Source organism: Cydia pomonella, chromosome 1 (assembly GCF_033807575.1).
Source record: "Cydia pomonella isolate Wapato2018A chromosome 1, ilCydPomo1, whole genome shotgun sequence".
NCBI classification, from domain to species: domain Eukaryota; kingdom Metazoa; phylum Arthropoda; class Insecta; order Lepidoptera; family Tortricidae; genus Cydia; species Cydia pomonella.
This window is the reverse complement of record NC_084703.1, coordinates 35,361,391-35,385,172: the sequence shown is the minus strand read 5'-3', so window position 1 is coordinate 35,385,172 and position 23,782 is coordinate 35,361,391. Positions and strand designations below refer to the sequence as shown.

At 36.0% G+C, this 23,782-nt stretch overlaps 1 protein-coding gene across 1 annotated transcript in view; it reads right to left on the bottom strand.

The window, feature by feature from the left end:
- LOC133521216 (ATP-binding cassette sub-family C member 4-like) overlaps positions 1 to 23,691 on the bottom strand; it is a 40,801-nt gene extending 17,110 nt beyond the window's left edge. Inside the window, exons 1-7 of the mRNA XM_061856059.1 lie at positions 23,232 to 23,691; positions 22,969 to 23,055; positions 22,409 to 22,494; positions 21,317 to 21,473; positions 6,873 to 7,083; positions 3,907 to 4,129; positions 351 to 507 (exon numbers count right to left, since the gene is read on the bottom strand). Coding sequence (XP_061712043.1) covers positions 351 to 507; positions 3,907 to 4,129; positions 6,873 to 7,083; positions 21,317 to 21,473; positions 22,409 to 22,494; positions 22,969 to 23,045 — 911 coding nt within the window. The 5' untranslated portion in view covers positions 23,046 to 23,055; positions 23,232 to 23,691. The remainder of the gene's footprint in view (positions 1 to 350; positions 508 to 3,906; positions 4,130 to 6,872; positions 7,084 to 21,316; positions 21,474 to 22,408; positions 22,495 to 22,968; positions 23,056 to 23,231) is intronic.
- Positions 23,692 to 23,782: the final 91 nt, after the last annotated feature.

Below are 23,782 nucleotides of genomic sequence, written 5' to 3'. Positions count from 1 at the left end.
GCGCTTAAGACACTTAATTATAGTGCGTCCATCCACTTTCCAAAATCGCTTATACAAAGGAAAATTCCGGGAACTTCTATGCAGATTTAACCGTTTCAAAAATACATATAACTTTCGTTAAGCCTTTCCATAATTTTCTAAAAACATTTCTGCTTTTTTATTTTTGGTATTTTTCCAACACATCTGTAACCCTTTCAGATTGCTCTTTAACGATAAGACCGCCTGTTGTCTGCCTCTACATTTAATTAATTGTTTATTTTCTTCTATCTTTTTACTTCTAGAGTAGAGAGAGTTAGAGAGTATTATATCTATCTACATATATGTAGCCGACTGTGCTGTAATGTACGTACTTCCTGGCCTTAGCTACAAGATCCGCGAACGGTTTCTCCCAGGTGTACATCTTGATAACTTGAATGCCGGAGAGGATCTCGTTCATGAGCCGCACGCGCTCGTCCGTGCGCAGCGCCGTCTTAAGCCGAAGCACCGACGTCCTCTTGCCCAGCCATGCTACAATAAACGGAACTTGTGAATCATCACATTTGAATTATGAGACACTTCCATACCGGACATGTTCGTTGAACGCCACGCCTATTATAACGCGCCGTCGTAAACCTTATCAGAATGGACGCAGGTTAATATAAAACTGTAAACGCGCGTCTGTGACCGTTTTTGGCGGTCAAAGGGTGTCATAATTCATGACAATTGCAAGTATTGTCAAACGTTCGCTGCTTTAAAGACGATATGAACACTAGTGTGAAAAGTGACAATCTCACCAACATTTTTAAATTTCGCTGTTCGAAATTCATTGAAAGCTAAAATTTACGGATATTACGTTACAGAATTTATGATGTCGCGTTACGACAAATAATATTGGGCTTCTTCTTATTTAATGCTTTTGCTTGACTCAACACATACTTAAGTTCTAACTTGCCCTAACTGATAATAAAGAGCTGCAATGAATACATTTGATGCGACTATAAGTACATTTAGGATTTCAGCGTGTTAAACATACAATGAAAAGCCCTATAAGATTGGTAATATAACATTTAGTGACACATTTTCTTACATATTTCATTAGTTTAAAATTTTTGCATATATTTTACAATAAAGAGAACTCTCATGAAATATCTTAGCGTACGTTAAATGAATTTGAGCTCTGTTTTTTACATTTCAGATACTCATTACAGTTAAATTGGGCAATCGAACTGTAGTATATTAAAAGTCATAAAAACATAAAAATTAATTAATATTGGTGTATAGGTAAGCAAAGCAGCTCAGCCTGACGTTTATAAACGCGCGTGAACAAGTAGCCCAGACATGATGTCGTTGCCGAGCCATAATGCCGACGTATTATGCTAACATAATACCACTACGTTTACGAATGCAAGGCTGAAATGTCACACCATTCACCTATATAATACATGTTCATTTCGTTTGATGTTTCGAATATCTTAAATGCTGATTGAAAAACGTGTTTGTTTAATGTAGGTGTTAGGAATAGTTTTTCAATTTTTACTTCACTTTACTCGCGTAATTAAGTTTAATTTTAGACCGATGCCGATAATTATAAACCTTTTTCATTATAGTCATAGAAACAATAAAAACAGTTTGTAAATATTAAGACACTTTTTATTTCCTATCGAGATTTCAAAGCGCTCACGCGGAGTATATGGGTGAACGTGAACTCAGCTATTTTTGTTGTTACATACTCTGTCCCGTCAACGAGGCGACAGTGGCACAATTCGTTAGAAGAACTCTTGTACCACGTTATATTATCGTGCTTAATAGATGGCCCATTGTGAAAAGGGCATATGAGTACCACAACAAATGCATTGTTTAGTTAATTTGAATATCATAAAACCAGAATGTAAAGTGATCAAGGCTACCGAAACTATGGCAACGAAAGACTTCTCGAAAGTCACACTCTGAATTTTGATATTATTAACAAGTTTGAACAAGGAAGACAAATTGCTTTAGCAATCACAAATAAAAAATTCGCTGCAGATGACAATGTCAATATTTGGCCATGCTTCTAAATTAATATTCTTCATACAAATAAATATGGTATACGAATAAAGTAGGAGACTAATGGAGCAATAGTAGTTTATGCAACATTATGTACAGTTACATATACTGTTTTATCTACACACATATTTGACCTTGGCCGGTAAAATGTCCCAATTTGTCGCTTGCCATACGGACGAGATATCTTTACACGAATAACCTAACAAGGCGTCCTTATGGCAAGCAACAAAGTAGGACGTTTTGCCGGCCGCGGTCACATATTATAAGCTCTCTTTGATGTCTTCAAGAGCCGCATATTACGAGTGGCACTGTGGCATCCTTGCTTTGTCGCGGAAATCAGGTGGCATCTTTGAAATATCTTGATCGCTCAGTTTGCCGAAAGAAGTGCTATAGTTAATTTATAAACAAAGAACTAATTAAAGAACAGGCTATTAACAGTATTGTATAGTATTTTTTTTCGTTTTCGTTCTATATCGAGTAGGTAATACGCGAAATTTGTCAAAATTGTTTGCAATTGACACTTTATTAGAGGTTAAATTACGGAAGGTAGAGGCAAGGAACATTATCTCATATACCAAATAGTGTCCAACAAAAAACCATAAATAGGTGGCGCTACAATACCTAGAATACTTGAGAAAATCTAATCTTAGACAGCGCACTTCACTTCTTCAATAACGCCTAGGTTCTTAAGCTACTCTAGCGCTACTCTGGAGAGATTTGGAACTATTATTTATAGCTGACATCTGGACACTTTTGTAACAGTTCTGCCTAAGGAGATTCTGGAGACCTTCCATAGGTTAAATCAAATTGCTTTGTTCGAAATTTGAATGTAATTATAAAATGAATATTGATATTATAATTATGCCATAATAATATTTTCACAGATAAGAAATTCGTTCTTACAAAACAGTTTATGTTTATAGTAAATTGCAGTTTTTGATTATAGAGGATGTATCATGTGTGTAAATAATTAAAATACCCACACATATAGCGCTAAGAGTATCATCATCCATGACGTGTTATGCGCCTGGTCTACTGTGTAATGTCTACATTGCTGCTCAATCTTAAAACAAACAAACTTTTTGTTGATAATGTTAAACTTTGTTAAATAATATACATCCTAAACGGTATGTCACTGCCACAATAGGGTAGCCTCATACTTAAAAAAACCGCTGAGTAGTTTAAGCTAATTTATCCATTAGTAAGATAAAAGGGAAACCACGGCATGACAAGAAATAATAGAATGTGACAATCGCCATAAGCAGGGGATCCAAGTGTATTTACTGATACAGTAATATGACTGACACGTGTTTCGCTGTAAGACGCTCACATATTAAGATAGGCTGAATAAACATAGTTGTTTTATAATTTATATTAATTCGCATCTACATTGAGAACGACAGTAGCTGAAGTAGTAAAGGGGGTCAAGTCTTGAAATTGATCTACGCACGTTTTTATTCTCTTGGTAATAAAGTGTTCATAACTACTCCTGCTGCTGACTATTGTATGTTTTCGTAGTCGATGGTCATAATTCACCATTGTGCGCAGTGAAATCTATCAACCAACTGATAGAACTTTATAACTTCTTATACAAGCTTTTAACGAACTACGAAAAACAAACAGTTTAGTGCAACCGGCCGGTTCAAGACGTGCGGTGTTTTCGCCGGACCACGGACCGTGTTACGCGACTACGTCCAGTATTATATGTGAATACCGACAGCTACACCCAAGAAAACAAGACATCGTCGCTGGACCCGGACAATTGTCCGGCTAAATCACCGACGTCTACAACCGGTCTTATTCTGCTAATGTTAACAAGGAGAAGGTTTATGTACCATTTCACACAGTTCAAAGAAAAGTACTACTTAATAAATGTCGTACCTTGTAGAGGTATGAACGCCAACATGAACCCGACGCCAACGACCGCCGCCCAGCTGATCTCCTGCCACATCAGGTAGGTGATGATGACCGTGGCCAGCGGCCCTATCCACAGATAGTGCAAGAATATCACTGCCACGTCGAAGCGGTTCACGTCGTTCGAGAGCAGATTCACCACTTGACCGACCGTCGTTTCGCCGAGAGCCGTCTTTGACAGTCTGAGCGACTGAAACAACATACACCTATTTAATTGTAATAATTTTCGCAGCAAAACCGTATAGATTTAAATTTTTATTATTTTCTGTCAGGGGCCTAGGAGAACTTTTCATGAATAAAGTAAAGTAATAATTTAAACAAATTTTACCACAAACTATACTATATAAACTAAGCTGTAGTCAGGTTAGTTTTTCAAACTTGATATTTATATATTTTTTTTTATGGAACGTGCCAATGGTTGCTTAAGGTGAAGTTACATGACGAGTAAAAAATAAAAGACTAAAACAAAATAATTGGCTGTTTCATACATTTTGGCTGTCTGACCTTGACATTTTCTATGAGTGTTTTTTTTTTTCGCGATTACGGAGTTGGTCCCATAGTAAAAGTTGCTCAGTATGACCTATATATTCAGCCCGTAAGTTATTGCAGGTGACTAAATAAACACCCTGTATGTATAAGTTTAAAGCGGGCTTTTAAAACTGAGCAAGAAAATGTAATGATTTTGTAATACTATTTATAGTCAATGTATAATTAATTATTTTTTGTTAAACAATTTAAAATATCAAACTTAACACAAACTAAGTGATTTTTAAAAATCGTCGAACTAATATTTCTATTGAATGATGCATAGACAAGAATGCCCTTGCTAAATAGGTAACACACAGCTGCTCATACCGTGACGTTGAGGAAAACCCGCATAATTACTTAAGTAAATTTACAAACAGCACTTAACTGATCATTGGTAGACATTATTTCAATACAAAAAGGTTTACAAATAATTTTCACCGCTTCGGGCAAGGCTCGAACTTGCGACCTTTCGAACATCGGTCCGATTCGGTACTGGTCAGTCGGTACAAGTAGACGTTACTATGAGCTCCCCTAACGCGTGTAAAAAAGGAAGTGATGGAGGAATTTGCACGTTGGATAGGTTCTGTAGCTCAGTTGGAGAGCCCTTATCCCTTGGAGCGTTCTCCGATTTCACGAAATAACGCTCGATAGATGGCGTTGGCGCTCGGTACGCGAGCGCCGGCAACGCGACGCGCGTTTCAATGCAGAAAAGAATAATCTTGATAGTTTTCAATATATGTATTTTCAAGCAACATTAATTTTAGTGTTATATTATATGGGCACTCTTTATTTTATTTTATATGCACAGTAGTAGTGTACAGAGTGTACTATAACCCTTGCTCATTATTCTATCTCTTTCACACCAATGGAACATGAAATAGATAGTAAATGACTGCAGGTATAAATAAAGAACATGCGCTTATGGCTAAATTTGCAGAAAATGACAGCATGAACTGTATAGCTTGAATTGTGTTGGCTACGCACCTAGGGTGCCTAGCCAAGATGCCAATAGTTTGCGCATATTAGTGCGATAGAGAGACAGATAGTGTTTCGTTGTCATAGCGTAAACAATTAGCATGTTGGCTACGCACCCATGCTGCCTAGCCACGACACAATCGATCTAGATGAGTTCCAGGGTCTCATGATGGAGTCAGGAGTTGGTCACCAGACCTACTAATCTAACATAACTCAATCGTGTTTGGGCTCAATAGATTTGTCATGCCGAGCACCATCAATTTAGATGAGTTCCAGGGTCTCATGATGGAGTCAGGAGTTGGTCACCAGAACTCCTAATCATAACTCAATAGATTTGCCCTGCCGAGCACCATCGATCTAGATGAGTTCCAGGGTCTCATGATGGAGTCAGGAGTTGGTCACCAGAACTCCTAATCTACTCAACATAACTCCATCGTGTTTGGGCTCAATAGATTTGCCCTGACGAACACCATCGATCTAGATGAGTTCCAGGGTCTCATGATGGAGTTTAAAAATAATTTCCAGCCCCTCATACACGATATGTTGAATCAAATTGTAATAATTCATGTACCAAATGATTCTTTTTTACTGCAAAATTGAGAACCGAAACGACACTTCTCACTGCAAAATTTGAAAAAGACTCCCATGAAAACTCATTAAAAAACAGGTTCAAAAGAGAAAATGAAAATTTTAACTGTTCCAGCCACTAGTTTAGGAAATGATTATTTAAGTACATTACCAGTTTTTGAATATATACTTATAGGTACGTCGTAATCTTGAATGAAAAAGGAAGCATTTTACAAAATACGCTCGTCTGTGGGAATAAGGCCTCTTAAGAGCGGTTAGGCCGGCGTTCTAAAAGGTCGTAAGTTCGGATATTGTCTGAAGCAGTGAAATTATAATGTTTCCTTAAATTGATCTTTTTTCGCCATATTACAAATAAATAAGGTGTAAAATAAGATGTTTAACATATCTTTGACGAAGATTGTACCTGCTTGATAAAAATAAAGTTAAAAATCCTCGTACTGGAAGCTGTGATTGTCATGTTAACATTTTAGGATACTTTTGTGTCATTTTCACCTTCGTAATTATTGTGGGCTATTTATTATGAAAATAGAAGACTTGACTTGAAGGTCGTCACAAACTATCGCATTAAAAGGTTATTAACATTTGGTTACAAACAAAACATGTGAAAATTATATAAGTTCTTCGTTTGACCATGAAACAGGTGATTTGAGCGTTTGCAATGAATATCTCAGCGTTACATTGACCATTAAAATTGCGTTTTTAAACTAGATCCGACGTCACAGTCTCAACCATATTCAATATGAGTAATGATTTTCTGGCGTGGGTATTCGCAATTTTAGCTCAAATATTATGCAAATGTGAGTAAGCATAAAATAATCTTGACCTCAAATGCATCACCTTACCTTTCGATATATGAGAGAGCAACAGGCAACCCGGAACTTCATGCCCATGTGTAATATGGCCATCATGTAGGAGTGCACGACGAGCACGTTGAGCGCCGAGCACAGCACCACGGCCCCGGCGTACCAGTACGCCTCGTTGAGCGACACGGGCTGGTCCGTCCTCACCGCGTAAAAGTCCACCAGCTTGCCGAGGAACACCGGCTGCGCGAGCCTGCCGAAAGTGACGACTTCAACAAAACATGCCGCACGTTTTACAACACACCTTCCATAACATACTCGGAAGGGCTACCACACAATTTTGCGTTCGCGGTTTTAAGCAGAATTGGATTTACATAATAGTAGAGTTTATAAACCCAGAATTCCAAGGAACTCCATTTGCATATTTTCGAAAATACTTAAATGAAAATATAGATAGATGTTCACCTGTTACTAGTATAATCGTTTGAACGTCTTGGAGTTCAGAAATTGTGAACTCATTGGGCCGTACCGTACCGGCACTGTACCGTACATTTTTATTTGTTTTACAATCTGTAAGACGTAGACTGTACAAAATATATGTTGACAGTGGCGTAGCGTGCCTTGGTGGGGCCCCATATAAAAAAATATTTGGGGGCCCTTAGGAAGGGCAACGATTACTCACAAAAACGCACGTTGAGGGCCCCATATAATTGATACGGCAGATACGGCGGTAGCTACGCCCCTGTTTGTTGAGCCAACTGTGGAACCCTGTTGCTATTTCAGGCCAATCAATCCTATAGTAATCGGTAGTTGCATTGCACTACACTAAGTTTAGAGTACATATGGTGCTACTTTACCAAACTAGTGATGGTGCACATTGGTGTTATAGTGTTGTATAACGCTACGTTATACAAACACTTTGTTGTAAAACGTTTTATAGCATTTTGTCATAAATTGTAACAAAATTTATGAATTATGTAAACTTATTGTGTTATGTAACCTAACATTGATAACTTGTTAGGTGTTTTATCTACACACATCATAAACCCTCTATGATGCTTTCAAAATCCACAAGTAATGGCCAGCATTAAACTGTTTTTTAACAAAAAAAATATTATCTGTGAAAATGTTATTATTGCCTCATTACTAATGGGCCAATTACATCCAGACTTCCCGATATCGAGCCCGAAGTTAGTCCCGATATAAGGCCTGATAATCGTTTTCCATTTCACGGAATATCAGCACAACTTTATCAATATTTGAAATGTAAAAAACAGTTTGTCTCTAATTGCCATAAATGTTCGTTTGATATTTTTGCATATGAACCTATTTTTTACATTTCAAATATTAAACGGAAAAATACTCTTGCTGGGGCCCGACGTCGGGCCTGATGTCAGGCCTGATAAAGTGTGGATGTAATTGGCACTTAAGTATATCGAAATCGATTTGGTAATGATATTCAAATTTCGAACATCTCTGAATAAAAAAAGCAATTTGAGTTGACCTCTCTCAGAATAATATCTTGTTAGAAAGTAGACCATGGAAGAGGCTGTGCTCAGTAAATTCGCTGTTTATTTTCTGTTTCTGCAAAAAAGATAAAGCACTCGTCTTGGATGCGTCGGGCTCTAAAAGCGAGAGAAAAGTACAGTGCAACATAATATCTGGTAGATTTGGATATTGCCGGATGTTTAATAAGTAATAACCGATTTTCTGAGAGTGAACAGTTCACAGTTTAAATTTCTGGAGAATGTATCTGGGAAGAAAATTACAAAACAGGACACTATGTAGAAAATTTACATATAAATATTACGAAAGACTAGCAGTCACCCTGTAGATTACGTGAGTCTCGGAGATGTATACAAGATATCAGACCAAGTTATATCCCTTATCATACCAAAAGTGTGCGAGGCTCTTATTGAGGGTTTACAAGAATTTATACACGTAAGTGATCGACATTTTAATTAATTAAATGGTACCACCAAGTTTCAAGATAATAATGATGAAAAAAATATGGTAAGGAAACTAAATGTAAACTTTGCTTAACTTTGCAAATAATCTAACTGCTTCGGAATTATTCTAAATAATCACCTGTCAAATATAGACTTGTTTCTGAAATGATCGGACTTGGTAAGAAACAACAGGTCTCCAATTATAAGCTTACATTTTGCTCCTAATCGAAATACCTCAAAATTAATTTGAAATAGAGCTGGATTATCAAAGAAAACTTTGTAGCCACAGTAAATTTACTGCCGTCTTTCGACACATGATTAAAACTTTTAGAACGCCATTAATTCGTTAAATATAAAAAAGTGGCGCCATCTAATAGATCAAAGGCCAAAGGTATGGCGGCATCGTTTCGAGCGGTGGCGCCACAACCTTACCACAACCTACCAGCGTGTGAGCATTTAAAACACCTAAAAAGTTGTCGCAATATGTCATGAAGTGTTAGTGAATGTTATTGTGCTTTAGGACGTTATACAACACTATAACACCAATGTGGAGAAGTTTACTACAATCTACTTCTATAATGAGGGTATACCGCATGCATTTTCGAGCGTAGTTATAGTTTCTAAGACAAAATGATCAATATGTAAGATATTGATCATTTTGTCTTTAATTAATATTAATACTAAATCCTAACAATTAGGCCCGTTCATAAAGAATGGACATGTAATGTTTGATCTGTAACCGAGTATAACTATTAATAACGTACGAATTAGTATATCGAGTAACAACTATTTTTATTGTATTAGTGTATTGGAATTATATTAATTATTTGATTGTTTGTAACGACATACCATGTAATGCACATATTACTTTATGGTGAATAAATGGAATGAAATGAATGAAATTAGTAATTTTACCGCTTCAGCAAACAAAACGTCTAAAACTTTCATCGTGTGACATGTACTCCGCGTGATATTATGTTAATGTGATTTGCAGAAAAATGTATGAAGAACTAACGTCAAATTAATTTACTAATCTAACTATGTAAACAAAAGCCTTATTCCCTAGACACTAAACGCAGTTGAAATCTATGTCTAATATATTGATCTACCAAAGTACCTAATGTGTGCTCACTTCTCGGAACGGTCTGACATGGTGCGTGGACGCGCCCGCTCAAAGAAGATGAGAAGTCGTTTCAACATCAACGGCTGCTGCATCCTAGCATCAAATTAAAGGCATTGTGTGATCTTGGATGGATATTATGCTCAAGTTGGTGTAGTGAATAAATTGTGGATAAATTAATGAAAACGTTTATTTCTAGGAACTAAATATTCTTAGTCCAGTAACAGATATCTCTTCTGACCAATTATATGTATATGTATTATAAATACGCAATGTGTGAAATAAAAGAAGGAAATTGATATTGGCTGCCTCAGGCGAGACTAGAATTTGCTACTCTAGGATTCCAGTCTACCATCACCTTCATAATTATACATATCTTAGTAGCGCCTCCAAATATGGAAATTTATTTATTTTAGCGGGCAGTTTCGTAAAACATTAATTCACTTAGAAACGAAACGGTCTGATAAGTAGAATGACATATGTTTTATTAGTCTGACTATTTAATTACTTATTCGAAACAAAGTAATTTCTTGAAATTAAAATTGATTCCAGCCCTGGACACTGGAGGCCTTGATAACATTTTTTTCGTATATACCATTTATATCGGTCTGTAACTATTTAATGCCAATAGTTTAGATATTATGATTGACAGAAGAAACACAGATATTTCAGTTACTTTTTGTTCGGTCTCCTACTAGGTCGAGTTCAGTGGCATAGTTCACAGTATAGATATTCAAATAGATATTTAACATGCATGATTATTTGGGCAAACAACTTAGAGTAAGACAAAGATAAGTTGGCAGCGATTTTGACAGCTCATTTTAAACTTGCACAGGCTGGGCTATCAAAATCACTGCTAAATTAGCTTGGTTTGACTCTAATGTATCACTTTTTTCCCATTTTTTTTATTACCACATGAAACGTAAAGGATTGGATAGCAACTGCATTATAAAATAATTTAAATATATTTAATGTCCTCGGTTACCGCGATAGTTAATCATAAAATATTTTTTTGGATTAAAAGATGTGCCCTTTTCGGAACATCAAAATTAGCGTAAATGTACTCGCTCGTTACCTTCCAATTAATTCTGGTAAATTACAGAGACTTAAAAACTACGTCGCCGAGCATGACGCGTATTCAATCAAGTCTGTAGTTGTGTATTACAACCTGAAGGTCGCTGCTTCTTGACTGATAAGTCACCTGAGTATGTCATAATAATAGATCACCCCTAACCGGTGATAACCAGTGACCAACTACTCAAGTAGGTTTAAATGCTTGTTTTATTAGCGTATTAGATCACTTTATCAAACAGTGTAATGTAGACATTGATGGATCTGTTTTTAATACTCCTGGGTTTTTACCCAATGTTTTTATTGTATTCCACCAACATGAATTACATGAACCTCTAATAACTCAAGGACATTAGAAAAAGCGGCCAAGTGCGAGTCGGACTCGCCCATGAAGGGTTCCGTACCATTTATGACGTATTAAAAAAACTACTTACTAGATCTCGTTCAAACCAATTTTCGGTGGAAGTTTGCATGGTAATGTACATCATATATTTTTTTTAGATTTTTCATTCTGTTATTTTAGAAGTTACAGGGGGGGGGGGGGACACATTTTTTCACTTTGGATGTGTCTTCGCGCAAACTATTCAGTTTAGAAAAAAATGATATTAGGAACCTAAATATCATTTTTGAAGACATATCCATAGATACCCCACACGTATGGGTTTGATGAAAAAAAAAATATTTTTTATAAATTTTATGACGTATTGAAAAAAAACTACTGATTAGATCTCATTCAAACCAATTTTCGGTGGAAGTTGGCATAGCAAAATTAGCAATGTATATCGTGTATTTTTTTTAGATTTTTCATTCTGTTATTTTAGAAGTTACGGGGGGGGGGACACACATTTTACCACTTTGGAAGTGTCTCTCGCGCAAACTATTCAGCTTAGAAAAAAATGATATTAGTAACCTCAATATCATTTTTAAAGACCTATCCATAGATACCCCGCACGTATGGGTTTGATGAAAAAAGATTTTTTTGAGTTTCAGTTCTAAGTATGGAGAACCCCAAAATTTATTGTTTTTTTTTCTATTTTTATGTAAACATCCTAATGCGGTTCATAGAATACATCTACTTACCAATTTTGAACAGTATAGCTCTTATAGTTTCGGAAAAAAGTGGCGGTGACATAATCGGACAGACAGACGGACATGACGAATCTATAAGGGTTCCGTTTTTTGCCATTTGGCTACGGAACCCTAAAAATCAGGAGAAATAATTCACGTACTTTTGAAAAATGGCATAGTTATACCAAGTGGTCTCCAGATAAACATACTAAAAGTCCTCGAGGGTGGGGGTTGTGCTGAGGGTGTAAGGGGGGTTGTAGGTACCTTTTTTCACATCTTTGCTCAAATTTCGAATATCTTTACGAATAGCATTAAGACTACTGCGGACAAAAGTTTACAATTCCCTACAAATTTGGTTATGTTTATTTTTACTCTACGATCAATACTTTAGGAGCTACAGGCTGTTTAAGTTAATAAGAGAGACAAATAATAGACGATTTAAGAAAACGTCGTTTTTTCGTATTTGTTCATCATCTTGTAATTTATTTAAGCAGTAGACCTATACGTGTCCCGGAATTACCTACTGCTACTAGATATGTGTACCCCGAAGTCTGCAAATACCTAGTTGACAATGGCCTGGTTTGCAACGGTTAGTCTAACCTTGATCTAGTGAGATTTCCAACTTGAACATTACTATTATATCATATATTCGAAATTGATTTAGCGTTTCACAGTAGAATGTAAGAGCTATATATATATATACATTAAATAAATAATAAATAAATATTATAGGACATCCTTAGTATCCTTACACAAATCGACTAAGCCCTAAAGCAAGCCCAAGAAGGCTTGTGTTGTGGGTACCCAGACAACAATATATAATATACAAATACTTATATACATATATTACACCAATGACTCAGGAACAAATATCTGTGCTAATCACACAAATATATGCCCTTACTGGGATTCGAACCCAAGACCATCGGCTTTATAAGCAGTCACTACCCACTAGGCCAGACGGATCGTCGTCATCGATATAGATACAATATATACAATATTGAAGTATATATTATAACATGACAAAAAGAGCGGAACAAAAACATATTTATTCACACAAGATCAAAGTCTGAGCTGATGCTGACACAGATAACATAAGTTATCCTCGATTCATCTATTAAGCTGCACGTGTGATCCAATATTAATCATGCTGCTTTGTAATATCAATGATTTATACATACAATAGCCAATTCAAACTTGTTTAATTTGTTATATACAGTTATAATAGTTACAATATGAATGATAGCTAATTTTGATAGTCAAATATAAATAGAAATCAGAAATCATTTATTGTGAGCCATGGTACATAGTACATGGTACATATAAATATGTAAATACAAATATTGGAGACAATCTTACACAAATAACCTAACCCAAACTAAGCAAAGCGTGTACAACCCACTAGGCCGAACCGGTCAAATGTACTAGATAAAGAGTCGCTATATGAAGGACATTGTATAAAGAAAATATCGGCCAATAGCATGTCGGGCCATGCTCGGTGTAGGGTTCCGTAGTTACCATTCCGTCAGAATAAAAAAAAAAGCTAAACGGGGGCTATTAATATGTAATCATGTACATTATAAGCATAAGGGAGTACCTTGACAGCGCTTTGTACATATTTTTACTAAGAAGAGAAGACTTACAGTAATTCAAAACGCAAATTTTCCGAAAATGTTCACTTTATCAAATGGTTATTGGTGATCCGTATTGGTTTGAAAAGACATTTCCAACGATACCCCACACTATTGGGTTGAAGCAAACATAAATAAAATATATTAAGAATAAAATAAGCTATCATTTGATATAATAACGATTAAATAAAAAAATAATAATACGCAATACAGGGTGTAAATTAAGTCACCTGAATGTGGTGAATATACCCGGTGGCCAAAAATTATGTACATTTCCGTTGCCAGGGAGGTTTTGGGCTTATACTTAGCAACTTTTACTATGGGACCAACCCCGAAATCACGAAAAAAAATTCTGGCTGTTTCATACATTTTAGCTGGTCCATTTTCCCATGGAGGGTAAAAAATTTTTTCGCAATTTCGGGGTTGGTCCCATAGTAAAAGTTGCTCAGTATAATCCCAAAACCTCCCTGGCAACGGGAATGCACATATTTTTGGCCACCTTGTATAGGTCATACTGAGCAACTTTTACTATGGGACCAACCTCGAAATCACGAATAAAAATTTACTGTACCATACAAAATATCAACGTCAGCCAGCCATAATGTATTTAATAACTAAATTTACATCCTGTACATGTACAACTGGGCAACTTATTTGCAATGTGCTAATTATCATCCATATATTTCTAATCACTAATAAATAACAGATGAGGGTAAATATTTTTTTATACCGTATCTTAGACTAAAAGCCACGGACGGACGGACAGATGAACTACATATAAGGGCGAAACTATAAGGGTTCCTAGTTGACTACGGAACCCTAATAAAAAGCGTAAATCGCGAGTTAGTGGTCGATTGGTGCCTTTCTGCAGCTTGTCCTTTGGCCTAAAGTGCATGTGCCTCGCGCTGGGTTGGCTGGGACGCTGCGGGACTTCGGTCTTTGCAGGCCTTCCTAGCTCATCGTCTGTCCGTTGGACCACCTATAAGATTATTTTGGCAAACATTGTCCGATGATCCGATCTCGTTCGGATACAATTGTGCAGTCTATGTATCACACTGTAATATGGCTTGCCTTAACTGACAAGGAAAGGTACCCAACTGTCCGATTCCGATTTGATTTATATTTATATATGTTATAGAGTAGTCTAAAATAACCGACACGTATTTTTTTTAGCTGCCCAAACTCAACTTATTGGGAGAAATTGTCCTCCAAAGTACTAAAAAGTTACTAAATCTTCTAACTCCTATAGAAAGTGATGCTCGAGCAACTTGCTAGTTAATGGCTTGTTTGAGTATATATTTGAGAGTAGGAAAAAATAATGTACACGTGTTTTGTTATATCTGCTTAAACTCAAGTTTTCCTAAAAAAAACACCCGTCTTCATGTGTAACTTTAGCGATAAGATATTATAAAACTTCGAATGTCGATTTTTTTAGGAAAAAATGAGTTTTAGCCGATATAACAAAACACGTGCTCATTATTTTTTGCTACTTTCAAACATATACTCAAACCAGCCATTAACTAGCAAGTTGCTTGAGCATCACTTTCTATAGGAGTTAGAAGATTTAGTAACTTTTTAGTACTTTGGAGGACAATTTCTCCCAATAGGTTGAGTTTGGGCAGCTAAAAACAATACGTGTCCGTTATTTTAGACTACTCTATAATATATATAAGTATAAATCAAACGGAACCTTTCCTTGTGAGAACTTTGTTTATTAGTATCACCAACAGAAGATACAATTTACATACCATTCGTTACAAACTACATATAAAAGCTCATTTATAATTGATCCCCCACTTAAAGGTAATTACAGCATGCAATAATGATTTAAACATTGCGTTTACACTAAATATTGCCACAAGGTAATCACTAAATAAACAGAGCATCCGATGAGAAATTTTACTCTGATTGCTTTGCTTTGTGTAAGCTAATATAGTGGTTACCCATATTTCTTATATCAATTACAATAACAAATTTTCGAATATCCCATAGAAATAACTATTAATATATGCGTATGTAGATTTCATTTGAAATGATTTATTTCTGTCATCTAATCCTATTATTAATTAATTACCACCGCTTCATACCGAAGCAGAACTAGCAAGTACGAGTATATTAAGGATACTTGACCGACCTCGGTGCAGGTTGTCAATTGTTATTGGTTAGATAACACCGCATATAACAAAAAATACAGCTAACATGTCACGTACCGCAATGTCATCGCGGAGAAAAAGTACCAAATGCATTAATCAATGTTACGATAATTTTGTTATTACTTACGATGCTCCACCGATGATCCCTAACAAGGGCCTCTTGCACCATCCCACTAATCCAGGGTTAACCGGTCAAACCTGGAGTTACCACGGTTACCTGTACAATTTGACACTGTTAGTGGGATGGTGCAAGTGGCGCTAAGGAACGTAACCCGAAAGCTAAAAGTGTCATTGATTGAAAACACCCGTTTCGTCCCACTGTCTTGTCGTATGGAATCAATAGTCCTTCCGGCTCTGTGTGTAACTGGAGAATTTTAAAGTTTTAGAGAATAGTGGAGACTTGCTTTTCCTCATTTTCCTCCCAACGATCCTCTGCCATTAACAAATCTATAAAAATAGTTAAAAACTTACTTTTTAGATTGCCCTTTTTAGATTGATAGACAATTTTATATTTAGGCGGGTGGTATGCCCATTTGCCACTAAGCCTGCTCAATAAGATAAGTAGTTCTCAATTTTAACATTACCAAAATAATAAGGTAAGTAGACAAATTGTAAAGTATAGAAACTGTGAAGTGCATAATTGCAATTGTCATGACCGTGACATATTTGTGAGTTTTCGTACTCTCAAACAGCGATAACGTAAACTGAAACAGTTTCTGTCATCAAATATACCTATCTGTGCACGTGAATTTAAATTATTATTAATTTCAATTTTTTATTTAGTGAATCTGGGAGATCCATATAGTGTTAGTAGAGTACAAAGTAACATAAATGTATATGTACTAGAACGGAAAAATGTTTACTAGAAGCCCAAATTCGAACCGCTAGAATCAGGTTGGATACCGGTATTTTGTCTTTAAAAAAATACCGGGTATTTTTTATGTAAGTACGTTATTTTTCGTTGTTTGGTTTATTATTTTATTTGTAATAAGACAATCAAATAAGACGAAGTTGTTACCTAAATATATGATTCAGCCCTACGTAAAGAGCATAACATAATTCAAAATTGGGCTATTTCGGGGTATTTAAAAAATACTAGTCTGAGCCCTGCCTAGAACTCTGGTTTTGATGTCGCACTCAAATCTCTCACCTTCTAGGGGTTCCCTCATCATTTTTAGGGCACCTCAAGGAGAAAAACGGAACCCTTATAGGATCACTCGTGCGTCTATTTATTTGTCCACCTGTCACAAGCTATTTGTTCCGAAACTGCTGGACCAATTAATTTGAGATTTGGTACACATACAAAGTCTGTAACCCGAAGACAGGCATGATTAGGAAAATAAATAAATTTTAGATATAGGAGCCACTATTAGGGTAAATGAGATTTAAAAAAAAAGTTTTTCACTTTATATTGTGTTGTCAAATGAAATATGAGTATGTCAATTATTTTTTTAATAATATTAAGATAATATATAAGTAAGAAGTTATTTAAGAAATCCCATCTCCTCTTATCTCCGAAACTACTGGGGCTAATAGTTTGGAAAAAACACTGAAAATAGGTCTTTACATATCGATTACAGGAAAACCTATAAGTCTGCAGGTCAGGTGGAGACGTACTTGAGAAATAAAAAAACATTGTTAAAAAATGTGCGAAGTACAGTCAAGGTATTAAATATCGGCACGGACAAAGTGTCAAAAATATGTATACACGCCCTTATTGCCCATACATTAAGGTTGTGTGTACATATTTTTGGCACTTTGTCCGTATCGATATTTAATACCTTGACTGTACATGGCCCCTTGGGCCGCAAATTCAACTCGCACTTGGCCGGTTTTTAATATCCTTTTTACAAATTTGGACATGGATAAGTTAGGTCCTTTCTGGCGCTTATTAGATTAGTATACGCCAGAGTGAATCCACTTTAGAATTTTTTTTCTCTACACTCATCAACATACAACACTATTTTCTCAACAAATCGATATTGCTGTTTCTCGGTAAAAACAAGTTAAAAGACTTTAACAACGACATGACCGTAATATAACATAAAACTACTGAATACGAGTAACTAACTGACCTGCGCGTAGTAAACCTAAGTCAGGTAAACGTTTCGCAACAGTTTCACCTTCGCTATATGTCCGTAAAGGGGACAATAACACTGGCGCAAAATATTAATAACATTGTTTTTCGCTACTTTAGGCAATATGAGCAGTTCGTCGATTAAAACAATTATCAATCAATGAACTCGGTATATTCGTATACATAAAAACAGCTTGTCTAGTCTAGACGTCGCCGATATCAAAAAGATATCTCTTAAACTGAACCCCTAGTGTAAATGTATTCGATAGCGTGACGTAACGTACCCGTTTGCGTTAAGTCTTATTTTGTATAGGATTTAGAAACGGCGCGCCAAGCGGGACGTTTTGGAAACTCAAAATTCCATACAAAATGAGACTTAACGCAAACGCGTACGTCACCTTTCGCTATCTAATAAATTTACACTAGGGGTACTGGTATTCAGAATTTTAAAATTACTTTAAGTAAAAAACGTTAGCGGGCGTGTGTATATTAATATGAACGGGAATTTGTATACATAAATCTACCTTTATGAATTAGTCATGTATTTTTATGGATCGAATTCTTCCTTTTCTATATTTTCGTTTGATATTTTTAAGAAATCATTTCTAAATCTTGTTTTAACCCTTTTTCAAGTTGCATCAATGTAGACGTCAGAAAAAGTAAGATGTATTTTCAAAAAAAGTTACTTATAGGTGACAAAACCAGTAATTTTTTGAGGGGGGCAATTTAATATGAACATTAATTTGATACGTAGGTATTTCTCTACTAAGTATATGTCTTGTATGGTCGTAAAAACTGTTTGCTAACAGTGACAGAGACAATTTCGAGCACTTTAATCACCGAGTGAACGCGGTACGAGTACGAACTCCTCATCCCAAAGACGGCTCAGGTTCACCAGTATGTGACCTCGAGATGTGTAACAGCTGGTAATCTGAGACCACTTTTGCGGTTGGTCAGAGCTGTAACTCCGTTTCTCGACCTTAGTCTATCTCTTCTTCAAGTGACAGATCCCACAAACTGAACGCTCGCTTGCGCTATTACATGTAGAGCCTAGAGTAGGCTCTATTGACGGTGCACGTGCTCGATGACTATAATGAATGCTAACGAGCCAGAGATCAGTGATTGCGCTTCTATTCCTCGTTGATAAAGCTTATTGGCAATCTGTGAGAGAACTAATCATAGTCAATTGAGAAACAAAGTCTTAAATTTGTTCGGGGAATGTACCTATCACATCAATACATTATTTATCCAGCAATACAAGTACTAAACACATCGTCGCATGATACTCGTAGCTACGCTTTATTTGGTACCTTACCACAACCTTTGCTTAGTTTGTGAGTACGTCTTTTTGAGAAAGATTGTCCCCATGTTACTTTGACTTAAGTATAAAAGAACTAAATATGTATATTGGCGTTCTGTGTTCTTGTTATAGAATATTCCTGAGAGTGACAGGCAGCCCAGACAGGACAAAGGTCTTAGCTTAGACAAAGCCATTACCTTCTCGAGTTCAAGATCGATTCATCGAATATTAGTAATACGATCCTTCAAATAACAAATAAGTACGGGCAAAGGCACGTTAAAAATAATTATTGTATCTTAGCCTCTGTCTGAGACTTCGTTCGCATAGAAGTCGTCAAACACAATCAACATTCGACAATCGAATTTGTCAACGAGCACCGATGAGTGCTTGGAAATGGAGACTTATAGATACAGTGAAACCGTAAAATGATACAATCATCTGACATAATTGGCGGAAGTGATAATATAAGAAGTCTTCATTGAGACCTGTAGAGTACGGTGCTCAATTGCCTATAATTAGCAATTAATAAGAGCTTAATATATGCATGGCACAGGATCGAGACAACTGGCGTGTACTCGTGTCGGAGGCCAAGACTCATTTTGGGTCGCTGCGCCATTAAGTAGTAGTAGTAGTAGTAGTAATATATGCATAGTACACCAGATATATAAATTACATCGGAGCGACCATAGTGTTCAAAATTACCTAAACATGCAATGTAACGTCTTGCTAATAGAGGCTATATTCAGATAGTTGTTCAAGATGAGATAACAAATGTCCTTATTGAGCTTACTGTGGGACTTGATCAATTTGTGTAATAATGTCCTATACTCTTCATTTATTTGTGAACACCTTGGCCGCTCCGATATATCAGGCGGATATACAGGACCACTTGTGGTACTAAACCCACAAGTAGTCCGACGAATGCAACCGCACCTATTAAAACTGAAACATATGGGTGACACAATAATTTTCGAGCATACTAAAAAACATCTCTATTCTTCTTCCTCGCGTTATCCCGGCATTTTGCCACGGCTTATGCGAGCCTGGGGTCCGCTTGACAACTAATCCCAAGATTTGGCGTACGCACTAGTTTTACGAAAGCGACTGTCATCTGACCTTCCAACCCAGGGGGTAAATTAGGCCTTGTTGGGATTAGTCCGGTTTCCTCACGTTTTCCTTCACCGAAAAGCGACTGGTAAATATCAAATGATATTTCGTACATAAGTTCCGAAAAACTCATTGGTATGAGCCGGGGTTTCAGCCCACGACCTCCGGATTGCAAGGCGCACGCTCTTACCGCTAGTCCACCAGCGCTGTCATACTAATAACATCCTTATTGCATTATTCGCATCATACCTGACACGAGACCCAAGTAATAAAATACCGGTCAAAATCGTAACCCTCCTTTTGCTTCGACGTAGTAGGGTAATAAGCCACTAGGTAGCCAATTGATCATCATTATACTGTTAAATGTAAAAAACAGCCTTTTGTTTTCCGTCTGTGGAATTGACGTCAAATAGCTGTTGGTGACAGTTTCCATAAGATTAGGTATTCACGTAACAAATCTCTCAGGTCACCTACAGGTACCGAGCACGTAGCAACTCGAGGGATTTATCGATTTTAAGGATATCTTGCTACGGTTGTTAAGTCTGAATACCCAGTTAGACGTATGGGGAATCCGCAGTTTAACACACACTTTGCCACGCTAATAAAAAAAGATATAAAAAGAAAACACTAATTACGATTGTAAATGAAAATTAAAAAAAAATTATAATGCAGTGCGGCTTGCCACTTCGTATTTCACACGTGAATGATGTGTCCCCATGTGTGATGAAAGTGAGTTTTCGCAATCGCTACATAATGCGGAATTGCGGATTCTGTGGGAGATAGTCTATGGGGAATCTAAATATCCCCATTGCGACCGCTACACTCAATGTCGTGGATTACGTGGAATTAAATCCAGCGTATCATGTTTTTGTTGTTCAACATTTGTTTAAGTACCTTAAAATTTTAATATTATCAAAACTTTTTATAGAAAGTTTAGACTGAAAATCTTATTTAAACAGGAGCAAGTGAGATGAACAAAAAACTAAATTCATCAAACTGAAATAACTTACCTTATGCCACATTCCATAAAAAGCAGCACCAATCCGTACAGCATGCATCTCACGGCGTACGCTCTCAGTATGACTCGGAGAAGGCTCGGCGTGCGCTTGGTACCGGCGCGAGCCACCTCCTCATCCCAAAGGCGAGCAAATTTGTCACCAAGGGGACCTAGAAACAGTCTAGAATTAATACATGTTACACAATTTAATTTAATAAAAATTAACTAACTGGCATCTTATAAATAATTCAAACCTTTTTTAATAGCTAAAATAAAGTACCAACTGTTTGAAAAATGGGCAAGCCAGAGGGAGTGAATACTATAAGCGCTTTGGGTTATGGTGAAATGCCTGTAACAAATTGGTATGGGTATTCATATAACCCCTTATTCATAAACGTGTACTAAAGTTATGATGATGCTAATAATCGTTTGTCCCTTTCCATCATACCAATACGTTGGAAAGGGACAAACGATTATTAGGGGCATCATAACTTTAGTACACGTTTATGAATAAGGGGGTTAGTGTTTTCACCCTTCGGCTTAGGACATAAAATTAGAAACCAATTTTATGTGGGCAGCACATAACACAAAGTAACATAAGATAGTATTAATATAAAGCTTCTATCAAAATATGATCAGTCACTTCTCTGAACAGTCGCGTATATAATTTGCCATAGATTTGAAACCAACAACATGTGTAAAAAAATGCCAAGTTTAAGCCAAGGAACCTTAATTTACTATGAACATTAGGCATATCATGAACATCAAATAAGTCTGCTGATAACAGAAATATTGTAACTGGTTTGACTGTATAATAGTAGATAGTGTAATTAATGATAGTAATAGCTTAACAAAAGCATACATGTCTCTGTATGTAGAATAATTAGACTAGCAAATAATTTGGAACAACAACTGTAGAGATTTATTTTCAATTTGTAAAGTTAAATATTTCAGTCTGGCAGATACTTTCGGCATGTTTATTCATCCGCTACTATTGATGTTGACTGTAGTTTATGTGTCTACTAAATACAATAGGCAGGTGCTTTACATATCAATCAGACAAGCTTAAAATATTCATACGTTTATAATGGACATTATTATGTACCTGATGCATGTTCTTTTAAGGGTTCATATAGGTGTTCCTCTTCCATTTCTAGTTTCAAGCCCCTCCAAAAAATAGGTAAAGTCCATCTAAAACAGTCATTACATAATTATAATATACAACAAAAATATAAAGATATTAATGCGATAGAACTTGCTTACAGGTAGTTCTTAAATAACGGGTGACTTTACACACTCCACACAATAATCCAAAAAAAAGTAAGTATTCACCAATGGATGGACTATAGTTAAGCTGCACTTGCAATTGAAATAGATAAAAAATGTTTGCAAGTAATACAGCTACATTGCAAAAAGTACTTGATTTATCAGAAAGCAAACAAATATTGTCTACTATTTTCTCTTTGCCAAAGAAATAAGATATGAACATAAAATCACCAAATATTTGAAAAAAATTGTGAAAAATAAAACAATATATTTCTTTTATAATTTTGTAATAGTTATGTACTTAGCTTTATTATTTTGCTAAACCAACCACAGAAATTCAAAATGAAAACAAGTAAGTTAGTAAATGTTTTCATAATTGAATGAAATCAGAACACTTACCCAAATGTGAGAGCTGATAGTGGATTCGCTTGTGCCCTGGGGTGTGCAGGACGACCCTTTTTCTTCGTTGATTCCATGTTTACTTGCCTAAATATAATTCACGAAATATTACTGTGTTATGAAATATTAATTATATTATCAAGAATACTTCAGAACATACAATTATATAATGTAATCTCACAAACTTTATTTATTAACGGGTAAAATTCTAAGTTTTTAATATTAATAGTAAGTATGCAGGTTTGAAAGTTATAAATACTTACTGAACGTCGTTCGTCAGCTGATACTAGAAACATGAGCTGTATAACTTCAAGATTGTAGAACAGGCATAACTGTGATAAAATGCTACTATAACTAGCATTAAATAATAAGTCACAAATTAGGAGTAATTATGAATTATAACTACCTACAAGACACCCCTAAAATAAACTGTTAAATATTGTGATATATAAATGAGATATACCCGTATTCTTGGTTTATTATACAGACAAGGTTTTTTAGATGGAAACAGAAAATGAATCACAGGAAATAATTAAATAAACGAAAAACAGTAATAAAATAAATAATACTAAGCGCAAGATATCACCGACAATTTTTTGACGTGACGGCTGAACAGAGAAAATAACCACTACACACGACACGACGCGAATGAAGGAGAGACAAGGGAGTAAATATAACTAACTAACTAAATAGACACGACACGTTGTTGTCTGGCGACCGGCGACCGACCGGCAAAGACCGGCATTAGCGAATGACTGAATGAATGAAAGAAAATGGACATCCATCAAAGAGCATATAATCACTACGTTTTAGT